The 16,923-nt window shown below is 46.5% G+C and overlaps 1 protein-coding gene across 2 annotated transcripts in view; it reads right to left on the reverse strand.

The window, feature by feature from the left end:
* Positions 1-15,708: 15,708 nt before the first annotated feature.
* The window catches only part of MINDY3 (MINDY lysine 48 deubiquitinase 3), a 95,195-nt gene continuing 93,980 nt past the window's right edge, over positions 15,709-16,923 (reverse strand). For both annotated transcript variants that reach the window (XM_037890768.2, XM_027820974.2), the window contains one exon: positions 15,709-16,784. In XM_037890768.2, the coding sequence (XP_037746696.1) occupies positions 16,635-16,784 (150 nt within the window). In that variant the 3' untranslated portion in view covers positions 15,709-16,634. The remainder of the gene's footprint in view (positions 16,785-16,923) is intronic.

Raw genomic sequence — 16,923 nt, forward strand, 5'->3', positions numbered from 1 at the left:
GCAGGACCCGGTCGAGGTAAGCTCGAGCAGTGGGCGGCAAAGCGGCCTTCGCCTCCTGAAGTACGCGCCGGGGGGTGCGAGTCTGGAGAGCCCCATGCGCCTGGCGAGCGTCAGGGGATCCAGCCAGTCTCCCCGGTCGTAGTCCAGGAGATCTCCGACTCTCGTGACTTCTGCCAGGATCAAGCTCTGGAGCACCGAGCGGGACTCCGCCACCTGCACACGGAGCAAGGGGTTGTGAAGCAGGGGCTCCGTGAGGAGATCTACCCCCTCGGTGGCCGCCACGGACCTGGTCGTTAAAAACAGTTTCCAAGTCCGGAGGAGGTCCTGGTAGAAGACCGGCAGCCCCGAGAGGTCTCGCGGAAGACCTCCCGGACGGAGATAAAAGAGCTGCCGGTCATATCAGAGCCCTCGGATGCGGCGCAGGATGGCGTGCGCCAGTGTGCTCCACGCCGAACTGCCTGCACCATAGAGGAGCCTCTGTAGGGCCTGGAGGCGGAAGACACGGACCTGAGTGTGTAGACACTTCAGGCCCTGTCCTCCTTCCTTCAGGGGTAGATGAAGAACCCCTACAGGGGCCCAGTGCGTTCCCGACCAAAAGAACCCCAGAATCGATGTCCGGAGGTTGGTCAGGAAACCCGGGGCCGGGACCAGGGTGTTGAGCCAGTACCAGAGCATGGACAGGACTAGTTGATTAAGCACCAGCACTCTCCCTCGGAGGGAGAGACATCGGAGTAGTCCCGTCCATTTCTGGAGCCACTCTATCACCCCGCCCTCTAAATTTTCCCAGTTTTCCGGCGGAGAGGGATGCGTGGCAGAAAGGTAAATGCCGAGGTAGAGCAGCAGACCCGCACTCCACCGGACGGTCTGAAGCGCGGGTGGGAGGGAGCTCGCCTGCCGCCAGTCTCCTACTGCCAAGCCAGAGTTCTTGACCCAGTTGACCCAGATGGAGGAGGCTGCCGAATAGATGGCCTGGAAAGCCTCCACCCGCGCCAAGTCGCTGGGGTCCTGGATCACGAGGAGCACGTCATCAGCGTATGCCAACAGGACCAGCTGCAGCTCTGGCTCCCGCAGCACCAACCCTGTCAACCTCCTGCGGAGGAGACAGAGGAAGGGTTCGATCGCCAGAGCGTACAGTTGGCCCGAGAGGGGGCACCCCTGCAGTACTCCTCGCCCAAAGCTGACCGGTTCGGTCAGGGTCCAGTTGAGCTTAACCAGACACTCTGCGGAAGTGTACAGCACCCGGAGAAAACCCACAAACTGGGGTCCGAAGCCAAACGCCTGCAGAGTGCTCAAGAGGTACCCATGGTCCACCCTATCGAACGCCTTCTCCTGATCTAGGGACAGGAGGGCGAACGGTCCAAAAGGTCCCGAACCATAAATAGGTTATCAAAGATACTGCGGTCCGGGATGGTGTAGGTCTGGTCTGGGTGGATCACGTCTGCCAGCACAGACACTAGCCGCAGCAAAATTGCTTTCGCTACGATTTTGTAGTCAGTGCTGAGGAGCGAGACGGGATGCCAATTTCGTAAATCGTGGAGGTCCCCCTTCTTCGGCAATAAGGCGAGCACAGCTTGCCTGCACGAAAGAGGGAGGACCCCGCTCTGCAGAGACTCGGCCCAGATGGTGACTAGGTCTGGGCCGAGGACATCCCAAAACACACGGTAGAACTCCACGGTCAGCCCATCCATGCCTGGAGACTTATTAGTGGGCGTACAACGGAGGGCTTCCGAGAACTCGGCCAGAGTGAGAGGCAATTCTAGCCGGTCTCGGTCGCTAGCGCTGACCGCAGGGAGCTCCTCCCAAAGCACTCTGCAAGGGCTAGGGTCAGTCGGATCTGCGGAGAAAAGACTTGCGTAGAAGGCTCGGGCCCTCCCGCATATCTCTGCTGGTTCCGTGAGGGGGGTGCCGTCTTCTGCCAGGAGGCAGGTGACGTGTTTCTTAGCCCCCCTCGTTTTCTCCAGGGCATAGAAGAAGCAGGAGCCGCAATCCATCTCCCGAAGGAGGCGGATGCAGGATCAAACAAAGGCGCCCCGGGCCCGATGGTCCTCGAGGGCCCAGAGCTCCTCCTGCTTCTCCCAGCACGCTCCGCAGAGGAGCGGGTCTTCGGGGCTGGCGGCCAAATGCCTCTCCAGCTCTAAGACCTCCCGTTCCAACTGCTCTATCGCCGCATTTCTCCATCGGCTGGTGCCCCGAGTGTAGTCACAGCAGAAAAGCCGGGTGCGCACCTTCCCCAGGTCCTACCATCACTGCACTGAGGGAGAGGCACGCCGCTGCCCTCACCAGGCCAGCCAGAATTCCTGGAAGGATGTCATGAAGCCTTCATCCTCCAACAGGCTGTTGTTAAAATGCAAATAGGCTGGCCCCGGCCTCTCCGCACAGAGGGAGGCTGTCACGGTGGCTAGGTGCTGGTCAGAAAATGGGGCCAGCCGCATGCTGGAGGAGTGGGCTTGTGAGAGATGGAAGCATGATAAATAAATGCAGTCCAACCGGGAGTGGCTCGACCGATGGGCTTCCACCCGGACAAAGGTGAACGTGGAAGTGTCATCTGGGTGGTGGTCACGCCAGACGTCCACTAGGGAGTGATGTTCAACTATCTCCCGGAGGGTGTCCGCAGCGGCTGGGCTCTGCTCAGTCCCCGAGCGGTCTTGCTCCTTGAGGGTGGTATTAAAATCCCCTCCCAGGACCAGGCACTCATGAGAATCTAAGGTGCCGAGGAAGGCGGATGCCTGCTGAGAAAATTGCAGCCACTCCGGACCCGATGTCGGGGCATAGACATTAACGAGGTTAACCACGAGCCCCTCTATACAGACCCAGAGATGCAGCAGGCGACCCGGCACGGCCTCGGAGACCCCTAGCACCTCGGGCTGTAGGTCAGGGGAGAACAGGGTCGCCACTCCAGCCTGCCGAATCGTGGAATGGCTAAAGTAGACCCTGTCCCCCCACTCCAGCCACCAACTGTCTTCAGCGTTTGGATCCGTATGGGTCTCCTGCAGGAAAATCACAGAGTACCCTCCCTCCTGAAGGAAGGAGAGTACCTGGGACCTACGGAGAGCCATCACCCGGATGACGCAGCTGCACATCTAGGGATGAAACAGGCACAACTCACAAAGATGTGTTAATCTCTTATTTTATGGTTTTATATATTACTGCCCGTCATCCTAGTAGCTTTCCACATAAAATCACTAGCGACAGCAGTGTTGCTGGTAGACTTGCAGTCATTTGGTTTAAAAACTTTTTTTTAAGGTTTGTTTCATGTTTGTTTTTTTGTGGTAAAAAAGGGCATTATCATTGTCTGCATCCTTTGTATGGGGAAAAGCCTTTGTGAAGAGGAAGGTTTTGCAAAGACAGTTGAACTCCAGCTTCAACTCAGCTCTTCTGGAAGTCTGTTCTATTGCCAGATTTCTTCAATGAAGAATGCTTTCTTCCCCGCTTCATCCTGGGTTTTGGTCTCAGAGGAGGACAGCTGGCTTGGTAGCTGATAGTTTCAAATGTGGTCTTTAGCATATCTGGGCTTGATCCATTAATTGCTTTGATGATTAGGAAAAAAGCCTTAAACTGACATTAGAAACAGAGCCAGAGGAGGGAAAGCTGTATCTGCCTTGATGCGAGTCTGAAGAACATAAAGCCAAACTGCATTTAAAAGTCAATCAGTGTCTGCTTACATGATCAAAAAAGCCATTTGGAAGGGTCAATTGAATGAGCCAAATCCTGAAGTCCTTACTCAGGCAGAATGCAGGAATTACTGGTGATATTCAGGGTCTTATGTTATGCAGGAGATCGGATGATTTTTGTAATGGTCCCTCTGGCCCTAAAATCTACTAAAACTTCCAGTGGAGTTTCTGCCTAAGGACTAAAGACTAAATTTCTCATAAAAGGTCTTTACACAATGCTTTAATCTTACTATTTGTATAATTAGTGGCATAATCTAACTATTAGCATCAGGAGGACAAATATTTCAAAGCACTGCACAGGGTTTTAATTGTGTAATTCCTATTAATGTTGATGGCAGTTGTGCTGCTAAACCCTTTGAAAGTGCACTCCGGGAGTCCATCCACCTTGACAAGTTTACCATTTCCCTCAGTTATTTATTTACTAGTTAAAGGGATTTCTATAGTAATGAAGCCTTTTGGGAGTTTGTAATTGGAGCAATTTAGTATGCAGTATTTTGTCTTGGAAACATGACAATCATGAGGCAGTGAGAGAAGAGGAGAAAACCGTACCTCACTAGCAATGCCACAGCTGCTAAAAATTGCATGTTCACATTAATGTTCATACTAAGCATCCTGAATCTTTGGGACTCCCCATATTCGAGCATACACACAGACAGCTAGCCTCAGGTTGACAGCTTTTAGATAGGGAAGAAGTAGGAAGCACCCTTAATTTGGAGAAGGAGGAGCTCTACCTAAGTTGCATTTCCCCCATAAGCCACCTTGGTCTACTGCATCTTGGGTCACATTAGCACCCTTCCTACCTCTTTAGAGGGGCAGACTGCTCTGGCACCCCTGGATTGAAGAAATAAATCTGCAGTTTGTTGCTCATGCTAGCTCAATTAAGAAAAAAGTGAAAACTCATTATGTTACGTACTGAGCTTTTTCACCAACTCCCCAGGACTCTAACCTCTTACCAAGATCCTTTAGCTTTTTCCCTTATACCCTAGCTGCAATTCTGCCACAGCGAGATTCTGCCTGGGAACGGAGGTCAGGATGCCATGCCAAAGTATTGAGTCTTGAGAAGGAGCAGATAAAGTCTCCAGTAACTGAAGTTTGCAGTCTCTTGTGTTTCTTTTAGATTAATGTTGCATGCAAATGCTAGTGTCTGATGAAGCTGTATTTGGTATTTATAAACAAAATCAACACCAAACCCCCTGTCCTCTGAGCCATCCTATATCATCACGTAAACTTAGATTGACTGATTACAGTTTTTGCTCAAAACACCCCAAAGATTGCAATAGCACAGGCATTGTGGGTCAGGATTAAAATGCAGTCATAGGAGGTTTCCCTAATGATATTTTATTTTTACACTGCTATATGCCCAGGCCCTACTCATTTCTCCAAGCTCTAAATTCATCATCCCAATTAAGAGAAGTAGTGGAGAGCAGGTCAAAGCCAAAGAGGGTTATGTTAAATGAGTGAAAAGATTGGTTGAAATTTAGGAAGCCTTCAAGCAGGCCAGCTAGATTTAAACATAAGATTTATTGTACATGGGAGAGAGTGTGGTCCCTGTAGAGTAAAATATGCATATTTACAGGTATTGGGTGGGAGTTACACTGGATACTTAACATGTTTTAGGTCCCAAGAAAGCAAAACAAGAGCTGGACAAAAGCATTTTTTGGAACAATGTTAATCCCAGTGGTTTATTATAAGAGATCAGTCTGAGTACAGTATTCCTCCCTCCTCTTATTAATTATGGCAGTTAAATTGCAACTATTTCCTCAACACACAGAAAGGCTGCAATGATTTGTATTAGAGCAGTGCCTGGAAGCCCCATCTGACGTAGGGACCTAATTGTGCTGGGCATAATACACCCATATATTAACAGTCCCCTGCCTTGAAGGGCCGACAGTGTAAATAGGTAAGACAAGGAGTAGGAGTGGGAACAAAGGGCTCAGAGGTGCAGTAATTGCCCCAGGATCACAACATGGTCCAGCAGTGGACACTAGGTCAGACTGCCAATTGGGCACTTGGGTTTCCTCCCTGGATCATGCTGAAATTTTTACCTGTAAATTAAACCTACCCACTGTGTGATCTTTTTTGGCATTAAACCCATGGTCTGGAGTATTTACACTGTTAGTTAACTACCTGCTCTTTTGATATATAAGCCGTTTTACAGTTTAGCACCACTAGTTTGTTCTTATTTGTTACAGAATATATTTTAATTCATAAGGTCATTGGTATTAAATAGTAACTAAACACTGACCTGTGTGTTGCAATTTACATATGCTCCTTTTATAAATGGCACCTTTAACAGGATTATATTCAAATAGTATTTAATTATAAAAGCACTTTTATTGTTCTAGGTAATAAGGAGCCAAAAATACAAGATACAGTAATCCTCCATATATTATACAAACAATGTTTCTAACAATCTAGGGCAGAACCACTATATCCAAACTTTCCTGCTTCCTCCCTCCATAATACTCCCAGATCCTTCTTTATGCCTAGGAAAAATTATTAAACAGGTTGTGCTTTTGCTTTTTCCCTAAACATTGCTGAATATCCAAGACAAGCTGGAGGGAAGGTCTATGTTTCGTTAGGAGTTGTGCTAGCTTGCTTCTTTATTCCAAAAATATAGAGCTGGACTACAGTTTAACCTCAAAGTTTACAAGGTAAACTAACACCATTAGCCAGGACAAGTAATGGGTTGTGTTATGGAGGGAAGGACTTTCTAGGAGGTCAGCAGTAGCTCTTGTTGCCGCGACATTCGCCCCCTCGTACCTGGTAGTATTTGTGGAGATAACTAAGGTCTGGTCTACACTACCACGGTAAGTCATCCTAGAGTTATGCTACTTCAGTTACGTGAATAACATTAACTGAAGTAGACATAGCTTAGGTCAACTTACTGTGGTGTCTACATTACGCTGTGTCAATGGGAGATGCTATCCTACTGATTTACCTTACTCTTTTCGGGGAGCTGGAATTCCGGAATCGAGAGGAGAGCGCTATGACATCAACTTAGGTCTTTACCAGACCTGCTAAATCAACACCCACTGCATCAATCGCAGCACTGCTGATTTACCAGGAAGTATAGACATGGCCTCATGAATCTACAGGGCTCCATAGAGATCCATCAACTATACCATCTCCCCTAATCCCTCTACTGACTTGGGTATTGGGAGCCCCAGTGGGGCTGTTTGGACATGTCTGAGCTCCCCAATCCTACCCCTCTCCCACCAGATCACAATTTTATTCTGAAGCAGGAATATACTCTTTGATAGCTGAACAAATGGAACAAAAAATAGGTGGTTAAGGTCTGCATGGCTAAACAAGAAGAGGAGGTTACTTATTGTAACTGGAGGTTCCTTGAGATGTGTGACCCCTATCTGGATTCCAGGCATGGATGCACATGCGTGCCGTGCACCAGAACTGTTCGTAGTAGTATCTGTTGACCCGCGCATGCATCGGCCACGTGATGCATCTGAGGTTTTGAGGCTGTGTGGGTCGACGCTGCCCCAGGTCCCTCTTACCAGCAAGTGATGGAGTCCGCAGCAGGGGAATGGAGGGCAGGTATTGGAATCCAAATATGGACCACACATCTCAAAGAACCTCCAGTTACAGTAAGTAACCTCCTCTTTTTCAAGTGATGGTCCCTATATGGATTCCAGACATTGGAGAGTAGCAAGCAGAGATCAGCGTGGGGGGTGGTTGTGCGGACATGCAAGAAGCCAGTTTGTATGACAGTGCAGCCTACTGCTACATTTGCCACTGCCGTAGAGGTGATGGCATAGTGAGCGGAAAAGGTGTGGACGGAGGACCACGTAGCCATCCTACAAATGTCCTGCCATGGTATGTCCACAAGGGATGCCAATGTGGCAGCATGCAACCATGTGGAGTGGGCCGTGACTCTGGGGAAAAATATGAGAGATCACATAGCATTCCTCAATACAACAGAAGATCCATTTAGAGAGGTAATGCAGACTGCAAGGCCCTTTCAGAGCTCTGCGATAGTGAGGAAGAGCTGGGGCGAGGCACAGAAGGCGCAGGTGCGTTGGAGAGAAAAGGCCAGCGCCCAATGGACATTGAGAGAGTGCAACAGGTGTGCCCGACGGGGATGTAAAAGGGTAAAAGATTGGGAGGTGTATGCACTGGTTGAGGTAGAATGGGGAAGCCACGTTTGGGAGAAATTTGCGGGGCAGGCACAGGGAGACCTGGTCTTTGTGGAAGACAGCGAACCCATCTCACCAAGGTGATGGCCACCAAGATTACCACTTCATGGAGAGATGGGCAAGAGAGCAGGCCGCAAGGGGTCTGATCATGTGTGATCATGGGAGACTTTAACTTCCCAGATATAGACTGGAGGACGAGTGCTAGTAATAATAATAGGGCTCAGATTTTCCTAGATGCGATAGCTGCTGGATTCCTTCATCAAGTAGTTGCTGAACCAACTAGAGGGGATGCCATTTTAGATTTGGTTTTGGTGAGTAGTGAGGACCTCATAGAAGAAATGGTTGTAGGGGATAATCTTAGCTCAAGTGATCATGAGCTAATTCATGAACGGAAGGATAAACAAAATAAATCTGCAACTAGGGTTTTTGATTTCAAAAGGGCTGACTTTAAAAAATTAAGGAAATTAGTTAGGGCAGTGGATTGGACTGAAGAATTTATGGATCTAAAGATAGAGGAGGCCTGGGATTATTTTAAATCAAAGCTGCAAAAGCTATCGGAAGCCTGCATCCCAAGAAAGGGGAAAAAATTCATAGGCAGGAGCTGTAGACCAAGCTGGATGAGCAAGCATCTCAGAGAGGTGATTAAGAAAAAGCAGAAAGCATACAGGGAGTGGAAGAAGGGAGGGATCAGCAAGGAAAGCTACCTTATTGAGGTCAGAACATGTAGGGATAAAGTGAGACAGGCTAAAAGTCAAGTAGAGTTGGACCTTGCAAAGGGAATTAAAACCAATAGTAAAAGGTTCTATAGCCATATAAATAAGAAGAAAACAAAGAAAGAAGAAGAAGTGGGACCGCTAAACACTGAGGATGGAGTGGAGGTCAAGGATAATCTAGGCATGGCCCAATATCAAAACAAATACTTTGCCTCAGTCTTTAATAAGACTAAAGAGGATCTTAGGGATAATGGTAGCATGACAAATGGGAATGAGAATATGGAGGTAGACATTACCATATTTGAGCTGGAAGCGAAACTCAAACAGCTTAATGGCACTAAATCGGGGGGCCCAGATAATCTTCATCCAAGAATATTAAAGGAATTGGCACATGAAATTGCAAGCCCATTAGCAAGACTTTTTAATGAATCTGTAAACTCAGGGGTTGTACCGTATGATTGGAAAATTACTAACATAGTTCCTATTTTTAAGAAAGGGAAAAAAAGTGATCCGGGTAATTATAGGCCTGTTAGTTTGACATCTGTAGTATGCAAGGTCTTGGAAAAAATTTTGAAGGAGAAAGTAGTTAAGGACATCAAAGTCAATGGTAAATGGGACAAAATACAACATGGTTTTACAAAAGGTAGATCGTGCCAAACCAACCTGATCTCCTTCTTTAAGAAAGTAACAGATTTTTTAGACAAAGGAAACGCAATGGATCTAGTTTACCTAGATTTCAGTAAGGCATTTGATACCGTGCCACACGGGGAATTATTAGTTAAATTGGATAAGATGGGGATCAATAGGAAAATTGAAAGGTGGATAAGGAATTGGTTAAAGGGGAGACTACAACAGGTCCTACTGAAAGGTGAACTGTCAGGCTGGAGGGAGGTTACCGGTGGAGTTCCTCAAGGATCGGTTTTGGGACCAATCTTATTTAATCTTTTTATTACTGATCTCGGCACAAAAAGTGGGAGTGTGCTAATAAAGTTTGCGGATGATGCAAAGCTGGGAGGTATTGCCAATTTAGAGAAGGACAGGAATATCCTACAGGAAGATCTGGATGACCTTGTAAACTGGAGTAATAGTAATAGGATGAAATTTAATAGTGAGAAGTGTAAGGTCATGCATTTAGGGATTAATAACAAGAATTTTAGTTATAAGCTAGGGATGCATCAATTAGAAGTAACAGAGGAGGAAAAGGACCTTGGAGTATTGGTTGATCATAGGATGACTATGAGCCACCAATGTGATATGGCTGTGAAAAAAGCTAATGCGGTCTTGGGATGCATCAGGAGAGGTATTTCCAGTAGGGATAAGGAGGTTTTAGTACCGTTATACAAGGCACTGGTGAGACCTCACCGGGAATACTGTGTGCAGTTCTGGTTTCCCATGTTTAAGAAGGATGAATTCAAACTGGAACAGGTACAGAGAAGGGCTACTAGGATGATCCGAGGAATGGAAAACTTGTCTTATGAAAGGAGACTCACGGAGCTTGGCTTGTTTAGCTTAACTAAAAGAAGGTTGAGGGGAGATATGATTGCTCTCTATAAATATATCAGAGGGATAAATACCAGAGAGGGAGAGGAATTATTTAAGCTCAGTACCAATGTGGACACAAGAACAAATGGATATAAACTGGCCACCAGGAAATTTAGACTTGAAATTAGATGAAGGTTTCTAACCATCAGAGGAGTGAAGTTTTGGAATAGCCTTCCAAGGGAAGCAGTGGGGGCAAAAGATCTATCTGGCTTTAAGATTAAACTCGATAAGTTTATGGAGGAGATGGTATGATGGGATAACATGGTTTTGGTAATTAAATATTTATGGTAAATAGGCCCAATGGCCTGTGATGGGATATTAGATGGGGTGGGATCTGAGTTACCCAGGAAAGAATTTTCTGTAGTATCTGGCTAATGAATCTTGCCCATATGCTGAGGGTTTAGCTGATCACCATATTTGGGGTCGGGAAGGAATTTTCCAATCTGCCCTGGAGGAAGAGGCCCTGGAGGTTTTTCGCCTTCCTCTGTAGCATGTGGCGTGGGTCACTTGCTGGAGAATTCTCTGCTCCTTGAAGTGTTTAAACTACAATTTGAGGACTTCAATAGCACAGATATAGGTGTGAAGTTTTTTGCAGGAGTGGTGGGTGAAATTCTGTGGCCTGCGTTGTGCAGGAGGTCAGACTAGATGATCATAATGGTCCCTTCTGACCTAAATATCTATGAAGGGTGGCTTCGTGAGGGCGGAGAGGATAAGATTCAGATCCCAAGAGGGAATAGGCTTCCGCATGGACGGGAAGGTGTTGGAGGAGGCCGCGAAGGAAGTGGGCGGTAGTCATGTAAGTGAAGACAGAAAACCCATCCACAGCAGGGAGGAGGTCACTGAGTGCTGCCAGGTGGATGTGGAGGAGCAGGTGAGGCCCAACTGTTGAAGGTGGAGGATGTAGTCCAGAAGGGTGGGAATGGAGACTGAGTCCAGAGGGTAGCAGTGATGGTGTACCCAGTGATGAAGCCTCGCCATTTAGCTTGGTAGCAGGCTGTAGTAGACGGCCATCTGCTGTGAGTGAGGATGTCATGCACGGGGGCAGAGCACACCCTGTCTATAAGTGATCCCCATTCAAATACCAGGCTGTGAGGTGGAGCGGGCCTGGGTTGGGGTGCCACAGGCAGCCATGCATCTGTGTGAGGAGATCCAGGAGAGTGGGAAGGCCAATTGTAGGGCAAGAGGAGAGGTGAAGGAGACTGGTGAACAAATACTGGTGAGGCCAGGAGGGAGCTATGAGAAGGACTGTTGCGTGATCCTGCTGTACCTTGCACAGGACTTGTGGGAGCAAGGGAATGGGTGGGAAGGCATAGTGATGTTTGGTGGTACAGGGAAGGAGAAGGACATCGCCCTGTGAGCCCAGCCCGAGGGCTCCTGTGGAGCAGAAGAGGGGAATTTTGTGGTTCTTGGCTGTTGTGAAGAGATCCCAGTGTGGTGTGCCTGTGATGGGATCCCGGGGTACAACTTGGAACGTAACTCTCCAGCCTGGGCTGTCTCTCACAATGCTTTGATAGTGACAAGCAGCAAACCCCACTAGGCTCTGTTATCACTCAATATAATAGCATATGGAGCTCCACACCCAGTTAAATTGCGTGAATGCTCCCATAGCCACTCATGAATCACATAGAGAAAGGCACCAGCAAATCTCCCAAGCCCCCAGCCTTGCACCCCAGAACAGTACTGTCTTGGCCTGGTCAGAAGCATGACCAGTGTAAGTTTATTACCTAGTCCACTCCCGCTTGATGTGGAGAGGGGACACACTAAACTGAGCTGTAAACTGAGCTGAGATTTCCCAAGCAAAACACATTGTTTTAGGTAAAATATAAAAACAGATTAACTATAGAAAGATAGATTTTAAGTGATAAGTGGTATGCACAAAAGGTCAGATAGTTACCAAAAAAAAAAAAAAAAAAAGCAAGCACACAGTTTAAATCTTAAACCTTATTAGACTAGGCAGTCTTTGGACCACACAGTTTTTCTCACCCCACTTGATGTTGCAGGTAGGTTACAGTTCTTAATACACAGATTTCCCCTTTAAGCCTGGGACCAGTCTCCTCAGTTCAAGTTGTTGTCTTCCCAGCATTCTTGTTTCTTTCAGAGTCGGTGGGGGAGGAGAAAGGTAAAAGCATGATGCCACTGTCCTGTTTTATATCTGCAGTCCCTGGAAAGAAACTTATCCAAACATGTCCTGGTGGGCTCTGCTGAGTCACAGAATTGAGCAATCCCCCATTGTGTGGTGCTCCTCTCACAGAGCTGTAAATCCCTTGTTTACAACTCCCTTGCTGATTAATGGTCACTGAACACTCTCCTGTGAGTGAATCACCACCCTTGTTGTCACTGGGGAACTAGCAGTAGAGACTCTCAAACTTACTGAAATAAAGTTGTAACAACCATACAGAAAAAATCTCATAACTTCATACACACTAACGATACACCTATCTGGACAGAACAATGGGTTTCAGCAGATCATGACCTTTCATGTGATCCCTTACATGGTATGCTTTGTATGAAATATATCTATTATGACAGGGGTGAATATGGGGGTTCCAGAGTGCTGCTTCAAGGTACAGAGTGCCACAGTGCCCCACTGGCAAAAGACTGAGTGAAGTGTGAGGTCCTGGAGCTTCCACTCAGGATTTGCATAAAAGGACCTGCTGAACATGTCTGCCAGAGAGTTGCTGGTGCCTGGGAGGTGCACAGCATGGAGGATGACCTCGTGCCTGAGGCACCAGTTCCAGAGGATGGCTTCCATGCAGAGGGAGGGGGACCACTTGTTGACATATACAACTGCTGTCAAGTTGTCAGAGAGCAACTGAATGTGGTGGGATCTGATGGGGGCAGGAGTGTCTGGCAAGCAATGTGCATGGCCTGCAGTTCCAGGATGTTGATATGCATCTGTGCTTCCCTGGGCAACCAGAGGCCCTGGGCTGTGTGGCCCTCCAAGTGGGTGCCCCACCCCACAAGTGAGGTGTCCATGGTGAGAGTGGTGTGGAACAAGGGGGAGTGAGTGGAATGCTGGCCAGGATCATGGATGGGTTCCACCAGCAGAGGAGGGAAGCCAAGATGGAGATGGGGATTAGGGCTGGCTTGTCCAGGTGCTCCAACTGTGGACTGTAGACCCACTAGAGACAGGTGGAGGCAGTGCATATGCAGGTGGGCATACAGTGTGCCCGAGGTGCAGGCTGCTATGTGGCTAAGGAGGAAGAGGCACTGCTGGATGTGTGTATACAGAAGGTGGTGTAGTTGTGCGATGAGCATGGTGAATCGATCTGATAGGAGAAAGGCTCGGGCTGCAAGAGAGTCCATGTGTGCCCCATGAAGGTGAGATTGCAGGTAAGTCTGGATAATGGTGAAGAGGCAGTGGAGAGATGGTGCAACGAGGAGCCAGTCATCTAGATAGGGGAATAGCTAGTGGTCTAGATAGCTCATGTAGTCCGCTACCCATGAAGATGCAGGGAGCAGTGGCTGTGCTAAAGGGGAGGACCCAGAACTGGTAGTGGGAGTGTCCCACGGTGAAGCAGAGGAACTTGCGATGAGTGGGGTGGATGTCTATATGAAAATATACATCCTTCATATCAAGAGCTGCGAACCAGCTTCCATGGGGGAGGGCCAGGATAATGAGGGGGAGCAAGACCATTCAGAAGTGGAACTTGCGTATGCATTTGTTCAGCGACCAGACATCCAGAATGGGACGGTGGCCACCCCTCTTCTTTGGAACAAGGAAATAAGGGGAGAAGAAGCCATGGCAGTGCAGGACGCATTCTATGGCACCCTTCCAGAGAAGGGTGTCTGCTTCCTCTCCAAGACTGCATCGGGAAGGAGCCCCAGGGTCCTCATGGGTGGGCGACAAGGAGAGGAACTCAACTGGGGAACAATATCCAGCACTCAGTGGTGATCTTGCTCCAAATGTGGGCAAACAGGGCAAGATAGCCCCCCAAAACAATCTGAGGTGCTGCAGAAGGGGTGGAGTGAGTTTCTTGGATCTTGGGGGAAGAAACAAAAGGATTACTTGGATGGACATTGAGGGAAGGTGCAGATGGTGGCAGAGTAGTGCACGGGCGTTGGCGAGATGGATCTTGCAGGTGTTGAGGGTAGGGCTGGTAGGCAGTACGAGGGCATGGTCAGGAGGATGAGCACTGCTGCCTGCAAGTTGGGGCCAGGGTGTAGATTCAGAGCGACTAGAGGGTGGCACAGGAGTCCTTAAGAGAGTGGAGAACTTGTCCATTTCATCACTGAAGTTTGTGGCTGTCAAAGGGGAGGCCCTCTAGGGCAGTCTGGATCTCCTTGGGAAAGCTGAAGGATTGAAGCCAGGAATCCCGGCAGAGCACCATCCTGTGCGCCAGAGAGCATGACACGGTGTCAACCATGGCTTGGAGGGCCACTTTGGCAACTAGCTTGCCCTCATCCAGTAGGGCCTGAAAAGCCTGCTGTTGCTCTGGTGGGAGAAAGGCCTGGAACTCCACCAACTTGGAGTAAGAGAGGAAGTCGTACTTCACCAGGATGGTCTGGTAGTTGCCAATGAATAACTGAAGGCCTGAAAAAGAGCAGACCTTGCATCCCAGAAGGTCAAATTTCTTCATTACCTGATCAGGAGGGGTGGCCTTGGGATGTTGCTGTCAGGCTTGGTCAGTCACGAGCGAATTGGGGGGTGGGTAAACAAGGAGTCCATACCCTTAGATGGCATGAAGTAGTGGCACTCTGCCCGGTTCAGGGTAGGGGCACAGAAAGCTGGGATGTGCCAGACCACTTAAGCTGGTTACAAGACAGTTCCATGGATAGAGAGGGTATGCACTACAGCTATTCCCATTTATGTGATCAGGTTCACATGTGAAAAATATTCATGTTCCAATTTGAATCAGATAAATGGACATTTTAAACTTGGGTCCAGATACACGAAAGGCTATTTTTTAAAAAGTTCTCAAATTGTTACTGACCATGAGAAGATAATTTTTCAGGAAAATATAATTCTGCATTATTTTATTGGTTTTTGAAACTGAGATATTCTCAGTGCTGTCAATTTTGCACTCAGGAGCAGTGTTAATTACGGAGTTAAGTATTTGGAATGAATGTGGATGTAGCCAGGAGTAGCACTTCACTGCTGACATTTTCCAGATGTAAATCTAGTAGCTGGTTCTATGCTTATACAGAGGATATAACTGAAAATGCCATGCAGGTAACCTTGTTATTTCTCTCTGCCATTACTAGATAACTTACACTGAAAATATTCCAATATACAGGTGTTTTGTTAGACTCTTTGTTTTGACAATTCAAACAGCACAAGTCTGCTTAATGGGGAAACAAGCTAACTCATGCTGTTATTTATACATAAAAAGAAAGTATCCCCACCTAAACATTGTGGAGAAAATAAATTTCTAAACATGAATTCTCAGCCCTCTTGATATTAATATATGCTATGCATTTATGGTCTGTGAACAGAAAGTTTAAGTGGGTCAACTGCACTAAAGTCATCCTTTAGTTATCTTTAACTTGTGTTTATATCCACAAGAGATCACTCTACTTCAAAAGTTGTCCATTTTTAGCTCCTCTACTCTCCAGTTATTTTTTCAATACAAAGAAATTGAAGAGGAAGTAAACAGGTCAGATTGAAAAAATAAACTTGAAAGTGCTAGGTCATAGTTCAGGGAAAAGTTTTTATTTAGGGCTAACAACTAGATAATAAATAAAGACATATACTCATGTAATAACAGATGTTCTCATGCACTTAACACATACAATAAAGCTGGCTTACATTGTTGTTTGGACAAATTGAGAAGAGGTATTTGGCAATACTATAAATCTGAACAATTTAAAGATTATAGAACAAATTCTTCCTGCTGTTGATTTTTTACATTTCCTTTATACAACTTTGAATAAATATTAACACACTTATTTTTCCTCATACTGTCTTCACTTTTAACATGCCAGATAGCTAAGCCATAGCAATATACAACCGCCTAGAAACGGCTTTTATGGTTTATATTAAGTAGTAGGAGTCTAGAAATTATTCCCAATTTTACCATTTTTGTAAAAGTTTAGTTAGAGCCAAATTTTAAAAAAAACTGCAGAGAGTTTAAGCTCATTTAAACATTCAGTGCAAGGCCAGTCCAGACCACAAATTATGATACTGTAACGTAAGCCAGTATAATTTAAATAATAAAACGTGCCCAAAAGATTCAAGAGGAAGCAAACAGAGAATGACTTTACTGTTGAAAGATTAATTTGATACCTAACATGCAGATACTGCAGTATTAGACATTTTTCAAATCTTTATGAGATGGCAAATTCAGATGGTATAAGTAGGCCTTTTTAAAAGAACAGAACTCACAATACTACCACAATGGCCAAAAAATGACAAACTATTATAAAGAGAAATCAATCTGATTAAAAAAAGTAAATATTTCAATTAACACCGAAAAGTGTTTGTAATCATTATTTACAATTTATCAATGATACCAGTGTACAGTTTCATACAGTCAAGTATACTGCTTTCAGCAAATGCCAATTCTTAATCCCCCAGTAAAGCATTAGACAGTAGTATAGTATTTCTTCTAAACACATCAATTTAATGAAGGAGATCGATCCGTGGTCCAGAGTAATTCTATATATGGCCATTTGGTTTGCAAACAGCGCTTTATTGGAGTATCATCAGTCTGTAGCATTGGATCTTCAAAGCCCATAATAACTGCTGTGCCTTCTACATACATGACCTGTCAAAATAAAACCATCTACTTCAGTGTATTTCCTGAGATACCTTTAAAGATAGACACAGAATGTTGTTTTCACAGTGTAGGAAGCCACTTGTCACAAAGCATGCTTTTCATAACAAAAGGAAAAACTCAAATCAAA

Source organism: Chelonia mydas, chromosome 2 (genome assembly GCF_015237465.2).
Source record: "Chelonia mydas isolate rCheMyd1 chromosome 2, rCheMyd1.pri.v2, whole genome shotgun sequence".
NCBI classification, from domain to species: Eukaryota; Metazoa; Chordata; order Testudines; family Cheloniidae; genus Chelonia; species Chelonia mydas.